Source organism: Brachionichthys hirsutus, chromosome 22, assembly GCF_040956055.1.
Source record: "Brachionichthys hirsutus isolate HB-005 chromosome 22, CSIRO-AGI_Bhir_v1, whole genome shotgun sequence".
Taxonomy (NCBI): domain Eukaryota; kingdom Metazoa; phylum Chordata; class Actinopteri; order Lophiiformes; family Brachionichthyidae; genus Brachionichthys; species Brachionichthys hirsutus.
The window spans coordinates 4,681,442-4,705,159 of record NC_090918.1 but is presented as its reverse complement, the minus strand read 5'-3'; the positions used below and the strand labels follow the sequence as shown (position 1 = coordinate 4,705,159).

At 56.0% G+C, this 23,718-nt stretch overlaps 3 protein-coding genes and 1 pseudogene across 4 annotated transcripts; 1 reads left to right on the top strand and 3 right to left on the bottom strand.

Moving 5' to 3' along the window:
* The first annotated feature begins 855 nt into the window (after positions 1-855).
* Positions 856-4,125, top strand: nup50 (nucleoporin 50). The gene is made up of 8 exons (XM_068755082.1): positions 856-999; positions 1,967-2,045; positions 2,213-2,296; positions 2,372-2,552; positions 2,811-3,257; positions 3,331-3,412; positions 3,484-3,602; positions 3,690-4,125. The coding sequence occupies exons 2-8, from the start codon at positions 1,977-1,979 to the stop codon at positions 3,887-3,889; spliced, it is 1,182 nt and encodes a 393-aa protein (XP_068611183.1). The 5' UTR covers positions 856-999; positions 1,967-1,976; the 3' UTR covers positions 3,890-4,125.
* A 128-nt stretch (positions 4,126-4,253) lies between these two features.
* Positions 4,254-7,935, bottom strand: kiaa0930. Of its 2 annotated transcripts, XM_068755081.1 has the most exons (10): positions 7,708-7,935; positions 6,674-6,807; positions 6,497-6,601; positions 6,336-6,413; positions 6,170-6,271; positions 5,961-6,101; positions 5,656-5,844; positions 5,396-5,555; positions 5,051-5,206; positions 4,254-4,949 (listed from the first exon to the last, which is right to left on the bottom strand). In XM_068755081.1, the coding sequence occupies exons 1-10, from the start codon at positions 7,862-7,864 to the stop codon at positions 4,909-4,911; spliced, it is 1,263 nt and encodes a 420-aa protein (XP_068611182.1). In that variant the 5' UTR covers positions 7,865-7,935; the 3' UTR covers positions 4,254-4,908. The 2 variants fall into 2 exon arrangements, with proteins under 2 accessions (XP_068611182.1, XP_068611181.1); XM_068755080.1 differs by having other exon boundaries at positions 6,497-6,807.
* A 919-nt stretch (positions 7,936-8,854) lies between these two features.
* Positions 8,855-17,843, bottom strand: LOC137911103 (protein-methionine sulfoxide oxidase mical3b-like; annotated as a pseudogene).
* A 1,264-nt stretch (positions 17,844-19,107) lies between these two features.
* svopl (SVOP-like) lies at positions 19,108-23,021 on the bottom strand. Its single transcript, XM_068755279.1, has 15 exons — positions 22,925-23,021; positions 22,743-22,837; positions 22,542-22,640; positions 22,315-22,386; positions 22,104-22,228; positions 21,960-22,023; positions 21,758-21,883; positions 21,365-21,493; positions 21,208-21,281; positions 20,540-20,736; positions 20,209-20,320; positions 20,050-20,131; positions 19,878-19,967; positions 19,696-19,809; positions 19,108-19,614 (listed from the first exon to the last, which is right to left on the bottom strand). Exons 1-15 carry the CDS (start codon positions 23,013-23,015, stop codon positions 19,603-19,605), a joined length of 1,482 nt encoding a protein of 493 aa, XP_068611380.1. The 5' UTR covers positions 23,016-23,021; the 3' UTR covers positions 19,108-19,602.
* Positions 23,022-23,718: the final 697 nt, after the last annotated feature.

The following is a 23,718-nucleotide window of genomic DNA, read 5'->3' as shown; positions in this document are numbered from 1 at the left end:
GTCCTGCGGGTGTTGCTGGAGTCTATCCCATGTTCACTACAGGCAGGGTACACCCTGGACATGTCGCCAGCTCGTCGCGGGGCCACACCGACGGACCATCTGGAGCGATCAATTCACCTAAACTGCATGTTCTTGGAGGAAACCGGAGAACCCGGACAGAAGATGGAAACTGCACACAGAAAGCAGAGACCGCGCTACCCACTGCACCACCATGCCGCCCTACAGCAATAGAGCTCTCATGCTGTTTTCCTCTCCTCCTTTGTTTCTTTTTTCTTTGTTAATCGTTCTGAGTTAAAGTTGTTTCCTTGTTTGTTTGCTCCTCTTTCTCACCTGGTGGAGCAGCAGGAGGTTTGGTCCTCGGGGACCCGGGCCTCCCTGACAGCTGCTCTGTCTGGGCCACCCAGTTCTGGTCCGTTCCAGATCAATATGGAAATCAGAAGTTTGAAAATCATCCCCACGGAGGAGGAAGAGGATGAAGATGAATGAACTGTGAGACAGAGAAAGGCATCTGATTGGCCGATGGTGTGAAGAAATATAAGAATATTGTTTACTGTTTATTCTGGTTTAAATGTTTATTCTGGTTTATTGTTTATTCTGGTTTAATGTTTATTCTGGTTTAATGTTTAATCTGGTTTAATGTTTATTCCGGTTTAATGTTTATTCTGGTTTAATTAATGTTTATTCTGGTTTAATGTGTATTCTGTTGTCTTTTATTCAGAATGCCCATAAATCCGTCTCTGTGTACTTGTTCCTCGTCGTATGTGATTTTATTTGTAAAACTACAAATCCCATGAGCAGGCGACATGTGCTGCGCATGAGCGCGAATTCATGCGTGCTGTTGCTACGTAAAATGGCGACGTGAGTGAGGCTGTTTCCAAACACAGCGGTCCTGCCTGTGAAGCTAACAGCTAACGGCTAACGCGTGAGAAGCGTCTGCGGTACCGCGAGCTGTGAGACAATCATCTAGAACCGGACGAAAGAATTCACGGTCCAGGAAAGGTTCGTCAACTTTACGCTAACGAAACACGTCAGAATGAATGTTGTGCTACCGCTAGCTTACTGCTAAGGAGGACATGCTAGCTGCTAACGTGCGGGCCCGCTCGGCGTGAAGCTACATTTCCCAGCCTGACATTCATTCAGGCTGGGACCGCTGCGTGTTAGCCTTGAGCGGTGCTAACCAAGTCAAGCTAGGTGCCGGTTAAGCGTCGTTAACCTGCTGCTAACCAAGTCAAGCTAGGTGCCGGTTAAGCGTCGTTAACCTGCTGCTAACCAGGTCAAGCTAGGTGCCGGTTAAGCGTCGTTAACCTGCTGCTAACCAGGTCAAGCTAGGTGCCGGTTAAGCGTCGTTAACCTGCTGCTAACCACATCAAGCTAGGTGCCGGTTAAGCGTCGTTAACCTGCTGCTAACCACATCAAGCTAGGCGCCGGTTAAGCGTCGTTAACCTGCTGCTAACCAGCGTCGTTAACCTGCTCTCAGGTCAGAACTCTGCGTCACACAGACCCGGCAGGAAGTGAAGCTGGGCCGGACAGTCTGTAACCGAGGAGACGGAGTTTCCCCCTGTTGGAGATAACGGGAATAATAATAATATTATCAACATTATTAATAATATTAATAATAGTAATAATAATAAGGCACCCAAAGACGCTTTATTCATTTGCTCCATACTTTGTGTTAGTGAAGCTACTACTGTAGCCACAGCTGCCCCGGGGCAAACACCGACATTCACTCGCTCACTACTGAACAAACTGAACATGTGCCGGGGCCGGGAATCGAACCGTCGACCCCTCGATTTACCGTTATAGTTCAGTAGCATCCTTCAGGAGTGTGAGCAGCATCCGCCGTGTTTCCGCGGTGACCCCGTCGTGTTTCCGTGGTGACCCCGCCGTGTTTCCGTGGTGACCCCGTCGTGTTTCCACGGCGACCCCGTCGTGTTTCCGCGGTGATCCTGACCGTTCTGTGTTTTAGAGCTGCTGGGATGGCGAAGAGGATCGCTGATAAAGAGCTAACGGACAGGAACTGGGATCAGGAGGACGAGGGAGAGGAGGTGAGGAAGATGGTGGGGCATTAACCCTCTCACGCCCCCTTTGGGTTCTCCCGGTGGGGCGTTAACCCTCTCACGCCCCCTCTGGGTTCTCCTGGTGGGGCATTAACCCTCTCACGCCCCCTTTGGGTTCTCCTGGTGGGGCATTAACCCTCTCACGCCCCCTTCAGGCTGGGATGTTCTCGGTGGCGAGTGAAGACGTGTTGAGGAACCGGCCGATCAAGAAGGCCAAACGCCGGAGCGCCGCTGGCGAGGTGAGCCCGGACCGAGACGTTCCCCGTCCCGACGCCGGAACGCCGTCTGACTGTCTGACTGTCTGAACGTTTCAGGGCGAGGGCGCCGGAAGCTTCAAGGGCTTCAAAGGGTTTTCTTTGACCTCGCCGGTCTCTGGCGGGGGGGGGGCCGCCCCGTTCTCTGGCTTTGGAACTGGCGGAGGCTTCAAGGGCCTTGGGGGGTTAACCAATGGGAAGAGCCCCGCCCCATCATTCGGAGGATTCACAGCGTCACCAGGTAGGAGGCGCAGGGGGCGGAGTTACAGTGGTGGGGGCTTCAGATCCGTTATCATGGGACCATCAGGGCGGGTGTTGGGGGGTCCACCGGGTGAAGCGTGCACAGCGCCACCCACTGGTCGGCGCTGCAGAGGTTTACAATCAATCAATCAATCAGCTGCCTGGAAGATCAGAGCGCCCCTGATCATTGGTCCAATAGGAAACAGGATGGGGGGGGGGCACGCGGTGGTCCCACTAACGTCTCTCCTCTTCGTCTCAGGGTTCAATGGCTCCATCTCGGCCACGCCCGCTGCTGATGGCCCCGCCCCGCCCCGCCCCGGCGGCGAGTACCGCCGGCAGCTGACGGCGCTGAACTGCTCGGTGCGGGACTGGATCAGCAAACACGTCAACGACAACCCGCTGTGCGACCTCAACCCCATCTTCAGGGATTATGAGCGCCACCTAGCCAGCATCGAGCGCCAGTACGGGGCGGGCGCCGCCGGCTGGGGCTCCGAGCAGGGGGGGGCGCCGTCAGCTGCTGCCCCCCTGCCGAGTCCAGCTCCCGAAGACTCGGCACGGGAGAAGAGCGCCGCCGGCGTCACGTTTAACTTCGGTCAGAAGGTGGACAGCTCCGCCCTCGGCTCCAAAGCCACGCCCACCACCAAGCAGACCACCCCGTTTGGTTCTGGTTCTGGTACAGCGCCGCCCGAGGCCCGTCCACCTGCAGGTAACCCTGATCAGACGCGATCAATAACCGGGCGTCTCGGGTTCTTCTGATCGGCTCATGTTTCGCTTCGTAGAGGAGAACGACGAGGAGTCGGACGAGCCGCCCAAACCGGAGGTGAAGGAGGTGAAGGAGGAGGAGGCCTTCTACTCCAAGAAGTGGGTCAGACACCAAAGGGTTCACGTGAGGAAGACGAGCCCGACCTTTGACCCGCCCGTGTTTCTCTCAGGTGTAAACTCTTCTACAAGAAGGACTCCGAGTTCAAGGAGAAAGGAGTCGGAACGCTGCACCTCAAGCTGACGGAGGAGGGGCGGACCCAGATGCTGGTCCGGGCCGACACCAACCTGGGTAGGTCCAGAACGCTCACCTGCGTGAGCGGCTCCCCCTGCTGGTTAGCACGGATTCAGCAGCCCCTGCCCCGCCCCTCTGTCTCAGGTAACATCCTGCTGAACATCATGGCCCAGTCCTCCATGCCGTGCTCCCGGGTCGGGAAGAACAACGTGATGGTGGTCTGCGTGCCCAACCCCCCCGTGGACCAGCAGAACCCCGGCAGCCCCGCCCCCCTCCTCATCCGGCTCAAGACGGCCGAGGACGCCGACGAGCTCCACGGGATCCTGGAGGAGAAGAAGGGCTGAGGCTCCGCCTCCCAGCAGCCCGTCGTCCCGTGAACATTCCTCGTGCGGTGCCGAGTTCTGGACCGACCCGGCTCGTTTTTAAAGGCGTGCTTCGGCTCTGGGAACTATTTATTGTGTTGAAGCTGGTGCGAGTGGAACCGAGCCCAACGCTTCTGTTGACCCGGTGGGCGTGGCCAACGGCATCGTCTGGAAACATTTATAAAGACATTCGTGGGGAATTAAAGGAAACAAACGGCCTTCTGTTTCCGCGTCGTGATTCCTGCTTCCTCGGTGACATCAGAGGAGCTCAGCCAATCAGAAGCCACGCATTCAACAAGCGTTCAGCTGCAGCAGAAAGGAGGACAGGTGTCGGGTTTCTCGGTTCACGTGTATTTGAATAAATTATAGGTACAGACAGGAAACATGCACATTAATTCACATCGTCGGCTTATTGATCGGCTCGGACACGCTGAACTACGGTGGGAGGGACCGGAACCAATCACTAATCAGTGATCATTGATCGATAGAAAGTGTTTGTTTTAAAAGCTCTGAAGTCAAGTTTAAACATTAAAGGAAACAAAGATGCTCGACTGGTCTGTCATCAGACGCGGGTGATGCTGATTGGTCCGAGCAAACAGGAAGTGAGATGCGATCAGATTTAAGGTCTGTCGAGTATTTCCTCTGAGCCAATCACGTTGGGCGTTCCTAACTTCCTGTTTTGGTTGAACGTTTTTTTAAAGAGAATACGAGACAAAAACCTAAAACCTGAATATTGGTCCTGCATTGATGACGATGAGTCAGCGGAATGCTATTGGACGCTCACGTAATCAATATCTAAGACGGCCACGGCGAGCGGCGCAGGAACGCCCTCGCTTCCTGGTCAGCCACTCCCCGCCCACCCGCGTCGCCGTGGGAACTGAAGAGGCACTTCTGGACGGCTGGTTTGTGTGTCGTCTCCCGTGACAGGCGGGACGCCGGCGGCGCCGCCCTGGTGGCCTGATGCTGGAGGCACTTGGTAGTGATGCTCTGGTGGAACGCCGCTATGTCATCAGGATGGGCTTCTGCTTCACCTCCAGGATGTCTGATGCCCCCCAAAGACACAGGAGGGGTCAGACAGCATCGGGGCGACCCCCCCCCACACAGGGCGCAGCGCGTGTGTGTGTGTGTGTGTGTGCGTCTCACCTGTGGTGATGCGGTGCAGCGGCAGCGTGACGTAGGTCAGGTGCGAGAACAACAGGAAGTAATCTTCGGTCCGGTTGAGCTTGAGCCAGGACCCGACCAGAGAGCGCCCCGTCCCCGACAGAGAGCGGGACCGCAGGTTGGTGGCGCCGTGAAGACCTGGAACACGGGGGACCGTATGCTAAGAGACGCTGGAGCAGGGGGGCGGAGCTTCCAGGTATCACGCCCCGTTATTGTGAGACAGACACCATCTCTCAGCTCAAGAGGAGACTAAAGACAAAGCTTATAGTTAATCAATACAATAATCAATATGCCGTTATAGGCCTGCACACACACACCACTTCGTACCTTCGTCTTCCTCCTCCCTAAAGAACTCTTCGCTGTCATTGGCCGAGTGAGACTTCTTCATCTCTGCGATTCGGTTTCGTGGAACTTTACGTCTCAGAGACGGCGAGAAGAAGGAGGGGCGGGTCCTTTCAGGGGTGGGGGGCGTGCTAAAGGAGGTCACCTGTCCAATAAAACAGCCACCTGGATCACGTGATGTCACAAAGTGTGCCGAACACTGGACCCTGATCGGCCCCGCCCCTGATGTGATGTCACTAACTCACCCTCTCATGCACGGGGGACACCTGGTCCTCCTCCGTCCCACAGGGGGAGGTGTCACCCGTGGGCACCCTGCTGACGGCCATCTCGGCGTGACCTTTGCCCTGCGGACCCTTCATCCTCACGAACTCCATGTTGTTATATTGGTAGAAGCCGAACGACATCCGCTGGGCCATCTTAGCGGCGACGCTCACCTGCAGAGCACAGCGAGCAGGTGGGCGTCGCCGCTGAACTTTGGCTTGTCTGATTGGCTGAATACTACGTCGCTGCGTTAGCGTTAGCATGTTGGCGTGGAGGCGGGGCCACTCACCCGGTTGTCGTACACCTTCCTGAGGGCCTCGTAGCGGATGGAGCCCTGGAAGATGACCCCCTGGAAGGCGTTGCTCTTGTCGCTCGCCACCAGCTCCACGCAGACCATCTCGCCCTCGCCCACCGTCATATCGCTGAACACCTGCAGCCGGCGCCAGAGGTCAGCCCACTTCCCGTTTGGAACAACACGCCCGCCTCCCGTGACCTCACCTCCTCAAAGTTGTCAATCATGAAGAAGATGTTGGGGTAGCTCATCTTTGACTCCTCCCCCTTGCTGTCCATGGCGTGCTTGCTGGGAGACGCGAACACTTCCTGTGAGACAGACAGGATGAGGAAACGGCGGCGGGTGGTGATGAAGTGGGCGGGGCTTTCCGACCTGACACTTCTTCTTGTGGACGTGGATGTCTCCTGCGTCTGAGCGCGTGCAGACGGCACACGTCACCACGTAGTCCAGCTGGGGGACAGGATCGGGTTACAGGTCATTACAAAATAAAGGTCCCAGCTCCCCCGTGAGGCCGGTCTGGGGACTGCGTCTACCTTCTGCAGGGTGAGGTTCAGGTAGACGCTCTCCTCCCAGTCGATGTCCGGGTCCCCGAGGCCCGGGAGCTTCTTGGAGTCCCTCCTATAGACCTCCACCTCCACCTGAAACACAGCCACGCCTCCAGGTGAGCGATCAGAAGGGCCGGCGCCGGCGGCATGGCAACGAGCCGTCACCTTTTTGCCCTCGGCGTGGCCGAGCTTCCTGCGGACGTAGAACAGCATGTCGTCCTGCCGAGGAGTCCACTTCTCCATGAAGTAGGTGGAGAACATCCAGGTCCAGAAGACGATCCGGTCGTCCTCAAAGCACCCTGCAGGACAGGAAGCACAAGCCCTGTAGCTCCGCCCCCTCCAGCAACGATACGAAGCACAAGCCCTGTAGCTCCGCCCCCTCCAGCAACGATACGAAGCACAAGCCCTGTAGCTCCGCCCCCTCCAGCAACGATATGAAACACAATCACTGTAGCTCCGCCCCCTCCATCAACGATATGAAACACAATCACTGTAGCTCCGCCCCCTCCATCAACGATATGAAACACAATCACTGTAGCTCCGCCCCCTCCAGCAACGATATGAAACACAATCACTGTAGCTCCGCCCCCTCCATCAACGATATGAAACACAAACGTCCCTCGGCTCTAACAATAAATCATTCAAACACATGCTTTTATTTTGGAAACTCACTGTTGACCACCTGTGCATGGCGACTGTTGCCAGGCAACCAGGCGAAGGATGACACAGCATTAATTCAACATCAGGTGACCACTGATCAGAAATCCATCAATCGGTCGATCAATCAACTGATCCGATGCCTGGGATTGGTTCATTAAAGCACTGGAAATCTCCATGACGACACTTTTGTCTCCAACCGGGTCACGTGACCAGAAACGCACCGATTTACTGGTTCTGGGGGATTTCTAGAACCAAGCCGGCAACAACAGGCAGCTAGCTTAGCGACGAGCTAACGCAGACATTTATATGACGTCATTCATTTCACCCGCACCACGTGACCGTCCTACTGCGTTACTTTCGTACTCTGATTACATGTGAGTGACGCTACTTCCAGTAATACTCCTTGTAGTTTTAAACTGGAGTAGTACTTGTACCGAGTACTTGTACCAAGTACCGCCTCCTCCCTGATCGATCTGTCACTCAGCTTCTTCTGACTGATTAATCGAACCGATCGATCGGGGCATGTCCGGTGAGCTCACCGAGTCCGCTGAGCTGCTGCCGGACGCTCAGCCGGTTCCGCTCGTCGGCGATGGCCTTCAGCATCTGCTGCAGGGAACCGTCCAGCTCTCCGTTCTCCTCTTCCGCGGGACCGACAGCTTCACACGAACCGGGAACGGGAACGGGAACGGACGCCATCTCCGCGCTGGGATCATGGTAGTCCGAGCCAACGGCTACCGACGGCACCGGGAGGAGCAGCCAGGGTGCGCCCTACCGGTGCCCGGTGCTCGGTGCTGGGTGCCCGGTGCCCGGTGCTCGGCTCCAGTGTTCGATAAAGGAGCAGATAGATCCGTCTGTGTAGATCAGCTGAAAACACGCCTCACACTTCCGGTATCAATATGAGCCTCTTAAAGGGACAGAGCAGCTGCGCGTGACCCGGCGGGAAAAAGAACCGCCATTTCTCTGAAACGATGAAGATAAAACAGCGAAATGTATTATTATGTACTATATAAAATACAAATACATATTGGAAGTAGATTATCGCCCCGCCACCGACAAACCACGGCGGCCGCCAAATACCGACGTGCGTCCTTTGGTGCACTTCCGGTACGGGCGCTGGACGGGGCCAAAAGGGATGTCTGCCGATAAAGGCGAAGCAGTTATTCACACAATGAAATGGCCGTGACTTCCGCCCACGGGGCGTCTCGCGTTAACGTTATTTTAGACTGATTGTGATGAAGTATTCTGTAGTTTGCGCTCGGAGGCGACGGTCGACCTTCTCTCTCTCTTCCTGCCGACGCTGATAATCAACGTTTGCTGCCTTTGTGAGTTAGAACAAAATAAAATCAAGTATTTTAAGATTGTTTGTTTGCAGCGGGAGTTACCATAGTAACCAGACTAACCACAATCAGACCGCTTCAAACAGGAAGTGAAAAAATAAAGAAAACACCAGCTTTGCTTTAATCACCATATACATTCAGAATCTATTTCAATGTGGGACTATTAGCCATGAGCATCAGCTGAGGGGCGTGCCCCCCGCCACCCTCGGACTATCGGACTTAGCCCACACGCTAACACCGTGTTCACATCCCCGGTCACAAACACGGCTGGATCCGTCCCGGTCGTCATGGAGACACGTTCTGGAGTCGCTGCGACTTCTCTGCAGACCATGGCTGGAACTGTCCAGGTTCAGGACCAGCTGAGTTCCAGTCCTCTGGTCATCATGACCTCCTCCAGGTCCTGGTCTCTGTGATGCTCCTTCACTCGTTGTTCCTCCAGGAGACACGCCAGAGAGCGTCTCTGCTCCACCACATCCAGCATGTCCTCCAGGAGGAGACGTTCCTCCGCCAGCTGACACTCATCCTTCAGGCGGTCTGGAGACAGTCAAAGCCGAGCATTGTCTTCATGCATGTCATTTGGGACAGGTCTCTCTGACCCCCCCACCGTGTCCTACCGTCCACAGCCATCCACTCTCTGAGCTCCAGCTGCAGGCGACGCTGCCGGTCCTCCAGCTCCAGCTCTCGAGCGCTGGAACGCAGCAGAGCGTCTAAAGATCTGGTCCCGAGTGCGACGCAATGAAGGACCGTGTACTCACAATATCAGAAGTTCAGATTCATACTGGACCAGTGAGTTCTTCTGCTGCACCAGCTGGAACCACTGCTGCATCAGGGCCGGGCCACCCAGTCCTGCAGAGACAGAAACCCTTTGAAGTCCTGCCACACCTTCCCCCGGAACCTGGATCCCAGCACTAACCTCCCGGGTGAAGCGCCGTGTCCTGGTCCACATTGGGTTCATCTGCTAGAAACAGACCAGGGAGTCTTTATGTCCTCAGGAGACCGTAACGAACATCTGGTTGTGCTTCTAGATTCTATGACTGTTTGCTTTAGCGTTTTGCGCTTTATAGATTTATAGATTCCTGTCGTCAGCAGAGGGCCCAGTGTGGACCCCCGTGGAGCCCGGACCAGAAGTTGATGAATACTTAATTACCGGGTTCTCCTCTCAGAGCTCTCTCCACCGTCACTCCCCTCTCCTCCAACTGTCTTTGTTTCTCCTCCACCTGCTGCAGCTGTCTCTGGATCATCTGGACATCCAGAACAGAGTCCCTGTCAGTTCATGTCCTCTGGTCCTGTTAGTCCCCTGACAGTCTGTCCTCAGGTAAACCCACCTGAGCTTTGTGGAGTCTCTTTAGCTCTTCTTGTTTGGCTTTTCTTTGAGCAACTCTCTGAACTCGTGTTATTTTGATATCCAGGTCTTCGGTTTCATACTCTTGTCCCCTCTGGAACATTGTCTCCTTCACACTAAGAATGGACGTCTCCTCAGGTTGAACTAGGACACCCACTACCTCTGTGGAACATGAGGACTGTCCTTCAGAGTCCTGGGCAGGGACTCTGTCCTTCAGATAGTCTCTCTGAAACAACACAAATTAGAGTGTTGCTACATTTAAGGAAGTCCACAGGAGAACCAGGACCAGAGACCATCAGGAACCGGAGGAATGCCGGTTAGTACCTGGTTGGCGTACGTTCGTCGAAAAGCCAGAGCGTGAGGAATGTACGCAGGCTGGACGACAGGAAACAGAGTCAAACACACACAAGAGAAGACACTCGTCCTCAGGCCCAGTCAGCAGGTGGTCTCAAGTCCAAGTCCACCTCACACCTTGTCTTAAGTCAAAGTCCAGCCGAACCCCGCTGGAAATTCAGTCGTTTTGTTCTTTGTCAAAAGTTGAATGGTTCGATGTCGACACAAGTCTGACGTCCGAGTCTGGAAGTCCACAGATTCTACCGGAGACATGGATCCGTTACCGGTACCTTCCGGTCCTCCTCCTCCAGAGACACCCTCTGAATTTCAGCGGTGAGGTCAACCAGGTCCAGACGCAGCTACAAACATGACAACAACAAATGAGACGAAAGTATGGATCAGGTATTGACTCTGATTATCAGCGGTTCAGGGTCTGGGTCTGGGTCCGGTTCTGTTTCCGGTTCCGGTTCCGGTTCCAGTTCAGTTTCTGGTTCTGGTTCCGGGTATGGGTCTGGGTCTGGGTCTGGTTCCGGGTCTGGTTCCGGGTCCGGTTCTGTTTCTGTTTCTGGTTCCGGGTCTGGTTCTGTGTCTGGGTCCGGTTCAGTTTCTGGTTCCGGTTCCGGTTCAGTTTCTGGTTCTGGTTCCGGGTATGGGTCTGGGTCTGGGTCTGGTTCCGGGTCTGGTTCCGGGTCTGGTTCTGGGTCCGGTTCTGTTTCTGTTTCTGGTTCCGGGTCTGGTTCTGGGTCTGGTTCCGGTTCCGGTTCAGTTTCTGGTTCTGGTTCCGGTTCTGGGGGGTCTCACATGGTTTGCTGGTCCGGTGGCACACCTGTGCAGCAGACTGGAGGAGTCCAGGTCACACTCTCCTGCCAGGCTCAGGCCTCCTCTCTCATCTGCAACAAAGGAAGGATCATTATGACCTCATCGCTGTGACCTCACTGTCTGTGTTTCCTTATGACATCACAACCTGTGCCCATCCTCTGTCCAGGTGGAGGAGGAGTCCTGTCCCCGCTCTTCTTCTCTTTCTTATTTCCTGGGAACACTGTGGCGCCATCTCCTCTCGCCTCCTTCAGCTGGAGGAGCAAAGCCCCGCCTCCACCCCACAGAGAAGGAAGGAGAAGGCGAGAGGGGAGGCGTTGGACTATCCTGTACCTCCTCCCAACCTCCTCTGGCTCCACCCATCTCCCCTTTCGGAGGAGGGACTCCTTTTGTTCACCAATGGGAAGAAAGCGCTGCCTGGGCGGAGCCATGCCTCCCTCATCATCTTGGGTGGAGTCAGGCGAGGTGATGAAGGAGGTGGAGTCTGGCTCTACAGGTGTGCCACACTGTGTGATGTCACTTCCTGCTGCCGAAGCAAAGCCTTGAGAGATGAGAGGAAGCTCCTCCTCTGAGGGAGAGGAGGAGGTCAGAATGAGGTCATCATCAGGGTCCAGTTTAAGCAAAGTTCTGTTCTGCATTCAGAACCCAAACCGGAGCAACGAAAGTAAACAAAGTTCTTCCTGTTGGACACGAACGACCATCTGGATAAACAATAAACAACAATAAACAACAGTAAACTAATAAACAATAAACAACAGTATACAACAATAAACCACAATAAACAACAGTAGACAACAATAAACAACAGTAAACTATAAACAACAATAATAAACAACAGTAGACAACAATAAAGAATAATGAACAATAATAAACAATAATAAACAATAAACAACAATAAACAACAATAAACAACATTCAGGCTGAGCTGGTCAGCATCTTGTCCCTCCCTCTACCAGCAGGGGGAGACAACACTACACCTTTAACAGCGTCTCACCTTCACTCGACTCCAACTCCTCCTCCTCCTCCTCCTCCGAGCTGAAATCAAACCCGGAGGCGGCGCCGTGAGGCGTGGAGGTGTGCGTCCATCCTCCAGACCCTTGTGGCCACGCCTCCTCACTGACCTGGTTCTGCTGCTGGGTTTCTCGTCCGGGTCCATGTTGAAGCGGTTCAGCGTCTCCTCTGACTCCTCCTCCGGCTCCTCCAGCAGCCCCGCCTCCTCTTTGGTCGACCTTCGCAGGTAGCTGTCCAGCTCGATCCTCTCTGGCGCCGCCGCCATCACAGAAACAGCTGCACAAAGAGCGCCGCCGCCACGCCCACGCAGAGACACACGCAGAGACACACACAGAGACACACACACACTGATCCCACACGGTCCCGTTTCAGGAGCGTGCTCAGTGTGGACAGGTGAATGATGGCAGGTAAGGTCAACTCACCTGAGGAGCGACGGTGGTCGGCAGACATCAGAGAGTCTGTGGGCGGGGTTGACGCTCCCAGAGACACCTGGGGGGCGGGGTTAGAGTTAGTGATCTAGGCGTGTCCCTCGCCGCCGGCTCCGTGTGAAGTCACCTCGTCAGGAGGAGGCGGCCTCCTGCAGGTCAGCGGCTCGGCGTGCTGGAGACAGTAGAACCTGCCTGAGACGGGACGGGTCATCAGGATGGGTCATCAGCGCCTCAGCGCCACATTCCTCACAGCTACAGGTACATGTAACCGGTAGCAGGTACCAGGTACAGGTAGCAGCTACAGGTACAGGTAGCAGCTACAGGTACAGGTGGCAGGTACACCCAATCCCATCTGTGGTAAACACGATGATGAGGAGGAGGAAGAGGACTCTCACCGTTGTGCCGGTGGAAGTCGGAGGCGGCCGGTCGGAGGCTGGAGCTGCACCTGGAACACCTGAAGCAGCTCCGATGGAAGAGCAAACCTTCTGCACTCAAACGCTCCATCAGGTAAACCCTCCTCTGACAGACGACACAGACGCTGCAGCCGGAGGCCTGGCAGACAGACAGGTAGCAGGCAGGCAGGTAGCAGGCAGGCAGGTGCAGACAGACAGGTGCAGACAGGTAGCAGACAGACAGGTGGCAGACAGACCAGGTAGCGGATAGACAGGTGCAGATAGACAGACAGGTGGCAGATAGACGGGTGGCAGACAGACAGGTAGCAGACAGACAGGTGACGAGACACGTTCCTGTCTTTGTAGTCACATGACCTCATCAGTCCTGCGGTCAGTGAACGCATCGCTCAGGGGCGGTTTTGTTTTTGTTTATTGACATCATCGTTATGATGTCACATCCTGCGGGGCGGGGCCTGAGGCGGGGACGTGAGCTGTTCTGCAGAGGTGCGTCGTTGAGTCCCACAATGCACTGCGTCCTACCTGCGCCTCCTCGCTGAGGTCCGACTGAGACCGGATCTTCTCTTTGAACCGAACGCTCATCTGTTCCTGCTGGAGAGTCCGTTTCCTCTGAGGCGTTACCATGGAGACAGAGGAGACGACTGATGAGTGCGTGGGGGGGGCATCTGCGCACTAACTCGTCCCTACAGCATGAACACTCCCTAACAGGAAGTCCACTGGGTCCACTGGTTCTGGTTCCACTGGCTCTGGTTCCACTGGTTCTGGTTCTGCTGGTTACACTGATTCTACTGGTTCTGGTTCTACTGGTTCTGGTTCTGGTTTCACTAGTTCTGGTTCTACTGGTTACCCTCCAGTGACGGTCAGCAGGATGCAGGCTGGACAACAGCTCCCCCTGCTGGTCGACACAGACATGTCAGGTAATTCATCCATATCTTGTATCATTGATTATCAGTCAGGAGTCTTTCTTTATTAACTAATCAATCAACCAATCAACCAATCGCTGCCCTCTGCTGAGCGCCTGAACCCCAGGTTAGATGCCTGTGCAGGTGACATCATTTTCATCTCACCTGTTGAGGGGGCGTGTCTGCGGCAGCAGAAGTCAAACTCTTGTCTAGTTTGGCCTCCAGCTGATTGGCCATCAGTCGCACTCTCGACCGACTGGACCCGCCCACAACGGCGTGATCCCGTTGGCTGTCGACGTCACACGACTGGAAACGAGACGTTTATTGACGAGCTGTTTTGTTTTGTGGGACGTCTCGGTCCAGCCTGCCTCGCGGTGACTCGCCGCACTGGGCGGGGCTTAACACTGACCGTCTGCTGCTCTTGACCGGCTGTCTTCCTCCTTTTTCCCACGGCTTCTCTCTGCTCCTGTGGAAACACCCGTTACCGGCGCACAGGTAAACGACAACGACAACAAAGAACTAGGACAACCTTGGGCTTTGTCTTCCTGGATAGACCGAGGAGACACGTCCTCAGGTCGGCCTCCTGGCTCAGGTAACCTGACACGAGAGAGACCACGCCCTGAAATCATTTCTGTTTCCTTCCTGCCAGCTCACGGGTCCTTCCTGGCCCTCACCTGCAGGGGGCGCTGTGTCCCCGAGCACCTGGTAGAACTGGCTCAGGTACGTCACCATGGACAGACGATCCGGGTCTCCGTCGCTCAACATGTCCTCCACCGTCATCAGAGGACGAATCCCGAACTCCCGTTCAGCGGCGCTGAAGCCCACCCAGAGATTGTCCTCCGCCGACGACTCGTCCAGAGAGTCAAAGTCCCTGCGAGGGGACAGGAGTCCAGTGAGACGCCGAGGGCGCGGCCCGGGGCTCAGGTGTCGGGCCACGCCTTTACATCGCAGCAGGTCGATGTCTGTGGATCAGGGCACAGAGGGCGAGGCCGCTCTTCCAGGACGTGGTCAGGTCGCTAACGGCGACGCCGCGGTAACCACGAGTCTGCGCCTGACACCAACTCAGCAGCTGATTGGACTGCGAGAAAGAATCTGTTGAGACGAGAGACCAATCGCATCAGAGGTGATCAATCACACCGATTAGAGTCTGATTAGTCTCACCTTGTCTGAGGAGTCCGGGTGACTGGAGACGGACGGTGTCCTCCTTGTCTTCCTTTAGACCCTCCTCCTGTCCTGTGTCCACCAGGTGTCTTACCTGAAAGGTAAAAACAGACTGTAGGTGTATGTCGGATGCTGACCAGCTGGCGTTGACACGCCCCTTCACAAGTGATACGGCCTCCCCAATCGCCCGTACCCGTACCTGTGCCCGTACCCGTACCCGTGCCTGTAGCCGTACCTGTAGCCGTATCCGTACCCGTATCCGTACCTGTACCTGTACCTGTACCCGTACCTGTACCCGTATCCGTACCCGTACCTGTGCAGGTGTGACGAGGCGGCTGGTGTTGCCGTATCTGGTGGCTGGGTCGACGGTAAACAGGCTGAAGTTCTTCTGCAGGTTCTCTGGAGTCGTCTGAGGAAGGAGACGAAACAGACCCTCTCTGGATACAGACAGGAGGGACAGACAGGAGGGACCTCCAGGTCAGCAGCCTGTCCAGCAGCAGCAGGCGTGTCATGTGGTCCACGTTCTCACCTGTCTGCCAGGATGTCCAGGGGAGCCCCGCCTTGAGACCAACTTCGTATCATCCAGGCCGCGTCCAGGGCCGCCAGAAACCCTCGAGCAATGCCTGTCCCCATCGGCCAGAAGGGCTGCAGACAGACACGCCATCAGCCGTCTCACCTTCCAGACACCCGTCTCACCTCCAGCAGACACCCGTCTCACCTTCCAGACACCCGTCTCACCTTACCAGACACCCGTCTCACCTCACCAGACACCCGTCTGACCTTCCAGACACCTGTCTCACCTCACCAGACACCCGTCTCACCTTCCAGACACCCGTCTCACCTCACCAGACACCCGTCTCACCTTACCAGACACCCGTCTCACCTCACCAGACACCCGTCTCACCTTCCAGACACCCGTCTCACCTTACCAGACACCCGTCTCACCTCACCAGACACCCGTCTCACCTTCCAGACACCCGTCTCACCTCACCAGACACCCATCTCACCTTCCAGACACCCGTCTCACCTTACCAGACACCCGTCTCACCTCACCAGACACCCGTCTCACCTTCCAGACACCCATCTCACCTTCCAGACACCTGTCTCACCTCCAGCAGACTGTCCCCCACCAGTGTGACCAGCAGCTGGTGTCCGTGGCGCTGGCGCACCATGGCGGCGTTCTCGGACGCGTACATACAGGTGAAGTCGAACACGGCGACGTCCGGCTGGCCGTCATGATTCATTGCAAAGTCCAGAGATGGAAGCTGGTGATTGGTGGAGAAGCCGGCGGCCTGGCGGGCGTAAGCTTGCAATGCATTCTGGTCCACGTTCCTCCGAGAGAGAAGCAGCTCGGTGTCGGCAAAGTCCTGGTGAAGACAGAAGGCATGCGGTTGTCCCAGTCCCGTTCCCGGTCCTGGTCCTGTTCCCGGTCCCGGTCCTGGTCCTGGTCCTGGTCCTGTTCCCAGTCCCGGTCCTGTTCCCATTCCCGGTCCCGTTCCCGGTCCTGGTCCCATTCCCGGTCCTGTTCCCGGTCCCGGTCCTGGTCCTGGTCCTGTTCCCGGTCCTGGTCCTGGTCCTGTTCCCATTCCCGGTCCTGGTCCCAGTCCTACCTGGATGATGACGCCCTTCTCCAACAGGCTCTGCTTCTTCGCCGTCATCACAAAGTAGTGAGTCGCGTCTTTGTAGTAAACGATGTTCTCCAGGTCGATCCCTGAAAGACCCAATAGAAGAGCCCGGTTCAAGGAGCCCGGTTCAAGGAGCCCGGTCCCGGTCGGACCGGCGACCCGGTCGCAGGTCCTACCGGTCTCCCGGCGCAGAGCCTGGAAGAAGCTCTGGTTGAAGATGAAGGCCACGCCGCTGAGCTCCTCCACCTGGGCCTCGGCGCCGGAGTTCCTGTTCTTGAAGTTGGCCGTGATGGCGATGGCCAACTTCCCCCGGAACTCCTTCCGTCTGAAACCTGGTGAGAGAACGTTGGAACAGAACCAGAACCTCCTGTATGGTGGCTCCGGACCAGGACTCCAGGCCCGTCCTACCTGGTAAGGTGTTCCTGCGTCCGTCCGCCCCAATGATGACGTCAAACTCCAGCTGACTGACCAGATGACACTTTGGACTCACCTCCATTCTCCAGCCAATCCCTGCAGGTGAACGCAGGTGGGCCGTCAGCACCGGATGTTCTGGTGTCATGGGTTCAGGGTTCCAGCCTCCGGATCTCACCGTGCTGCTGCTCCTCTGGAGGCTCCAGCAGGCGTTTGAACTCCACCGGGACGTGGACCTCGACCCCCAGCAGCAGCGCCACCTTCAGGAGGACCAGCTGCAGCTGGCGGATACCTGCGGGGACAAGGGGGGCGGCGCTGGTTGGAGTCCAGGCAGGCAGCAGTAATGGAGCCCAGACTCACTGATGTGGTCGATGGAACCGGCGCAGAACTTCCCGTAGAACCTCTTGGCCCCGAGGCCCCGCAGGTCGTGGATGGTGAAGGGCCACAGGTGGAGCACGTTGTTCCTGGAGAAGGAGTCCCTCTTCTCCAGCAGCACCACCCGGGCGCCCAGGAAGCCCAGCTCCACCGCGGCCCTCAGGCCACAGGGCCCCGCCCCGATGATCACACACTGACCAATCAGAGAGGAGAGAATAAGACGAGGAAGACGAGGACGAGGACGGGGACGAGCAACCCACGGTGGTGTCGCTGCAGGCTCTGGACCTCTGGTACTCCTTCTGGGCGCCCCGGCGGTCCAGTTTGGCCCACAGGGCATTGGCCCTCCAGTAGTTGAGGCGGCGTTTGATTGGTCGATACAGGGGCCTCTCTGCGGCGCTCCGGTCCAGCTGCAGATGTTCACACAGCTGGCTGAAGGACCGCAGCGCCGCCCTGCAGGTCGACGACGATACGAACTCATCGAACAACTCCTGGGCCCGGCCTTCTGGGTCCAAGCCGTCTCCCATGGCGACGCGGAGGCTGCAAGGCACCATGGGAAGGGCGTCACCTGTGGGCAGTGAACGCAGACCCGGTCTGATAGGTGTGAAATGAATACTCACCTCACAGGTAGCTGCTGACCTTCTGCAAGCACTAAATCCACCTTAATCTTTAGGGGCGGAGTCTGCTCGCCAACCCCGCCCCCTGAGGAGAGCCAGTAATCTGTAATCTGTGTCTGAGAGGATTAACGAAGAGATCAGACAACAGGTGTACAAACAGCCACAGACCGAGCAGAACCGGGTCAGCCCGAGCAGAACCGGGTCAGCCAGAGCAGAACCGGGTCAGACCGAGCAGAACCCGTTCATCCCAGGTAGAAATGGGACACCCTGAGCAGAACCGGGTCAGCCAGAGCAGAACCGGGTCATCCTGAGCAGAACCGGGTCAGACCAAGCAGAACCGGGACAGACCGAGCAGAACCCATTCATCCCAGGTAGAACCGGGTCACCCTGAGCAGAACCGGGTCACCCCGAGCAGAACCGGGTCACCCTAAGCAGAACCCGTTCATCCCAGGTAAAACCGGGTCACCCTGAGCAGAACCGGGTCAGACCGAGCAGAACCAGGTCAGACCGAGCAGAACCCGTTCATCCCGGGTAGAACCGGGTCACCCTGAGCAGAACCGGGTCAGACCAAGCAGAACCGGGACAGACCGAGCAGAACCCGTTCATCCCAGGTAGAACCGGGTCACCCTGAGCAGAACCGGGTCAGACCGAGCAGAACCAGGTCAGACCGAGCAGAACCCGTTCATCCCGGGTAGAACCGGGTCACCCTGAGCAGAACCGGGTCAGACCAAGCAGAACCGGGACAGACCGAGCAGAACCCGTTCATCCCAGGTAGAACCGGGTCACCCTGAGCAGAACCGGGTCAGACCGAGCAGAACCCGTTCATCCCAGGTAGAACCGGGACACCCTGAGCAGAACCGGGTCACCCCGAGCAGAACCGGGTCACATTTCTGTGACAGCAACACAAGGGCCGCTACTGTTTCCATGATGAATCCAGAGCTGCTAGCATCGTGCTAGCCCCGCCATGTGGTTTAGCATTCACCCACCAGAACGGTCCAGAATAGAGAACCCGGTCTCACCCGGTAACACTTACCTGACGAGGTTTCCTGGACACGCCTCCCAGTTTGATTTTGATTTTACGATTGTCACATGATTTAAATTGTAATAAAAAAACCAAATCAGATAAAAAAATAAAGTTTCTGTCCGGAGAATTAAAGACAAAAAGCTTTCAGGCTTTTTTCAAACATTCTTTAATTAATTCTTGATTTCCCTTTTAAATAATTTAAACACGCAAACCCTTTTTCTAGTGATAAAAGCAGCAGGATCCTCTCTTCTGTGGGGGCGTGGCTCCCTCTAGTGGTCATAGTGGTCACTGCACAAACCTGTCCACATTTGTTTCTCTTTTAAAGGAGACATATTCTACTAAGTCTTTGGTCCAAACAGCAAACAGCTGCTGGAGGACAGCGTCCCTCGTCGCCTGGAGGACAGCGTCCCTCGTCGCCTGAAGGACAGCGTCCCTCGTCGCCTGGAGGACAGCGTCCCTCATCGACTGGAGGACAGCGTCCGTCATGTTTCATTTGGCACCGAGACACGGGAAGGTGACGTTTTCCTAACATGTCCCCTTTAAAATAAACGTTATTGTTCTTAATTTAACCTAAACGACATCAACACCCTGAACGTATTGGAGGCTCCGCCCCCGACCAATCAGCACTCCAGCAGCTGTTTGTCATCAAGAGGTTTGCTGGAAAACAAGAGCAATAACAAATGAACGTCGACACAAATATCTGTCAATAAAGGTTTGTTTGAATCGGGTGTTTCTCACCAGCAGAGCCCGCCCCTTCGTTTCTATGGGTAACAGGAAGCTGCCCACAGCACAAAGCACGCAGGCCACAGCGAACGGGCTGAGAGCCAGAACCACCGACTGGGACATCAGCACCTGAACGACACACAGGCCCGTCAGAGGCGGGGCTCAGCTACACCTGAGAACTCAAGCTGAGCACACACCTGAGCGATGAAAGGAGCGATCATCCCTCCGATCCGACTGAAAGAGGTGCAGAACCCCAAGCCCAGAGACCGGGCCACCGTGGGATACACCTGGAAGGTGCAGGACCCGGTTAGCTCAGACAAACCGCCTCGTGAGACAACCGGAGGCGGGGCAACCGGGGGCGGGGCGTACCTCGGCGGTGTAAATATAAACCACGTTAAAGTTCATGGACACCACGGCCCGGAGCAGGAAGAGCAGCAGCGTGAAGCCGAACCTGCAAGACAGTCGGAGGCCTTCAGGGGGCGCCCCGGACCGGTCCGGATACAGCAGAACCCGGCCAGCAGCGCTTACATGGTGGAGCAGATGTTGAGCATCATGAAGAGACTAGCCGTCGCTAGCTGCAGCACAGACAGGCTCCGCCTCCGTCCAATCACGTTCAGCATGCAGATGTTTATCGGGACCACTGGAAGGAGCGGACGAGGACAAAGACAGACAGTGATCGGTACGGTGGCCTGTTTGGGACACCTGCCCACCTTCAGCTAGCACAGCAGCATGCTAACATGTACTTCAATCAAAGGCAGGTGAGAGTGAGCGTTTTGTTGGAGGCTAATCTGCTGGGGGGATGACCTGCTCTAACTGCCCCTCTGACCCCCCCAGGAAGCAGCAGGGACCCGGGGCTTACGTGCGACCTCCCCCAGGCAGCTGATGAGCAGCGTCTGGTAGTCGCTCATGGCGAAGGGGATGCAGTAACACAGTCCGTCCTCATGGAGGCGCTTGACTTGATGCTCCCGATCCGCATCCGTCACGCACAGCAAGTTCTTCTCCAGGAGCTCCGAGCTGCTCAGCACGGAACCGTAGTACGCGAAGGACGCCACGAACCTGTGCAGCCAGAAAGCATCACTGAGACACGCCTCCACCGGAGACACGCCCCCATCTGAGACACGCCCCCATCTTTAGCTGCACTGGAGAACCTCGGTTCTCCACCGACTCGGCTGTCAAACCAAATAATGGAATTATTTATTATGATCTGCGACGGTGGTCGAGAGGCTCGTCCTATGATCGAGAGGTTGGCGGTTCGATTCCCGGCTGTGTCCTTGGGCAAGACACTTCATCCACATTGCCTGTGTGAATGTATCTACCCCAGGGCAGCTGTATCTGCCCCAGTAGCTTCACCACCACCAAGCATGGCGTGAATGAATAACGCTCAATGTAGAGCGTCTATAAAACCAACGCATTATAATCATTAATTTAAAATGCCTCGGAAGTCGAACAGTTTCGAAGGCGGAGTCTATCTGAGTAGGTTCAGGTGGAGTCGAACGAAGGCGGAGTCTATGAGCAGGTTGCCGTTACCATGAATACCAGAGCAGGAGAGACGTGGTCCTGAAGGAGGAGTTCAGCAGGACCCTCCAGCTTCCTCTCTCTTTCTGAAACGCGTTAAAGTTGCACAAGGCAGGTAAGCAGGAAGTGGGCGTCGACTTTAAAACGCCTAAAAGCAACCAGAACTCACCACCATCGACTCGACCAGGCGACCCGGAGGAAGAGCAGAACCGTTCATTCTGGCGATCCTCTCCAGAGTCCGAACCGCAGCCAGATGGTTTCCTGCCGACACGTTGTACCGGGCCGATTCAGGGATGAACTGTCAGGCAGGGGTCAGGCAGGGGTCACATACAAGGGGACAGAAAGGGGTCAGGCAGGGGTCAGACAGGGGTCAGACACGGGTCACATACAAGGGCCAGAAAGGGGTCAGGCAGGGGTCAGACACGGGTCAGACAAAGGTCAGACACGGGACACATACAGGGGACAGAAAGGGGTCAGGCAGGGGTCACATACAGGGGTCAGACAGGGGTTGACACGGGTCACATAGGACAGAAAGGGGTCAGGCAGGGGTCAGACATCTCACCTTGAAGAGGAAGAGGAGGATGACACTGGGGGCCACAGACAAGCGGATCATCCACCTCCAGCCCAGAGTGGGAACCACGCCCATCCCCAGGACGATGATCAGCATGGAGCCCAGCATCCAGAAGATCTGACGGAGACAGAGAGCATGCTGGGAAACCTCAGCCGGGTCACCAGGAGGCTTTGGGTTCATCTCACGGACTCACGGTCGCCAGCGGCAGCAGGGAGGCGCGGTACCTGGCCGGGATGAACTCGGTCTTCAGCACGAACCTGCAACAGCAGCAGAAAGGGTTACCCTGGAAACGGCAGCCGCCTGTTACCATGCCGACGACAGCAGTGCGGCCGCTGACCCCTGGGACACGCCGGCAACCCCGCAGCCCACCATGCTGCGCAGGAAGATGAACCAGCCGTAGGACGGGGCGAAGGAAGTGAGCAGCGAGAAGTAGGCGCTCCACACGAAACCGGCAAACACCACCTGGTCACAGCAGCAACAGCCAATCAGAAGACAGCCTCAGGAACACGTGACCTGGAGGGTGAACGTCACTCTGACATGTTTCTGACCGTCCAGCGTCCGTATCGATCGGCGACGTATCCGCTCAGGACGCCGCACAGCATGAAGCCCAGGAACACCATCTGAGGGTAGACGGGCGACAGACGGGTGACAGACGGGTGACAGACGGGCGACAGACGGGTGACAGACGGGTGACAGACGGGTGATAGACGGGCGACAGACGGGTGACAGATGGGTGACAGACGGGTGACAGACGGGCAACAGACGGGTGACTCACCGTGGAGACCAGAGCGACCTGCCAGTCCTCCAGACGCCACTCACAGCGGATCTCTGGAGACGCGACGGCTAACAGCATGATCTCCATGGCCTCCACCACCTGCACACACACACACACGCACACACACACACACACACACACACACACACGGTACAGTGTCCGTGGAGGCGGTTCTGGCGTCCCAGCGGACCGCCCCCTTACGTTGGCGCTGCCCATGATGACGAACAGCAGGACGTGGAAGCGGCCGAAGCCGATGGCTTCCACCGCTTCCTCCACGGTGAAGGTCCGTTCAGCTTCTACGACGAGGAACACCCATCAGAACCGAGCCAATAACTGGGTTCTGATCCGTGGACGGACCCGAACCGGCGGATCCGCCTCCTCACCTTTGTTCACGTCGCCGCCCTGCTCCTTCTCTAGCTCCACCTCCTGCAGGTGGATGGAGCTGACCAGCTGATTCTTCATCCCATCATCCATCCTGAAAACACAACAGCCTCATGGGGAGTAGGGTAGTGCAGTTAGCAGGAGCTAACGTAGCATTGCCAGTTTCTCCCTTGACACTGTGAGGGGGGGGTAGACGTAAAAAAGGTAGAGGTGGTAATAGCAGTAGTAATAGCAGTAGTAGCAGTAATACCAGTAGTAATACCAGTAGTAATAGCAGCAGTAGCAGTAATAGCAGTAGTAATAGCAGCATTAGCAGTAATACCAGTAGTAATACCAGTAGTAATAGCAGCAGTAGCAGTAATAGCAGTAGTAATAGCAGTAGTAGCAGTAATAGCAGTAGTAATAGCAGCAGTAGCAGTAATAGCAGTAGTAATAGCAGTAGTAGCAGTAATAGCAGTAGTAATAGCAGCAGTAGCAGTAATAGCAGTAGTAATAGCAGTAGTAATAGCAGTAGTAGCAGTAATAGCAGTAGTAATAGCAGTAGTAGCAGTAATAGCAGTAGTAATAGCAGCAGTAATAGCAGCAGTAATAGCAGTAGTAATAGCAGCAGCCTTACTCAGAGGAATAGTCAGACAGAGCTGACGGAACCACTGGTCCAACGGGTAGAACCGGTTCCAGAGAACTCTGGATAATCCCAGAAATCATTCAGGATTAGATCAAAGGCAGCAACGATCGATCACAGTTTCACTTTGCATCGATTGGACCAGGGGGGGCTGACTGAACTGGTCTAACTGGT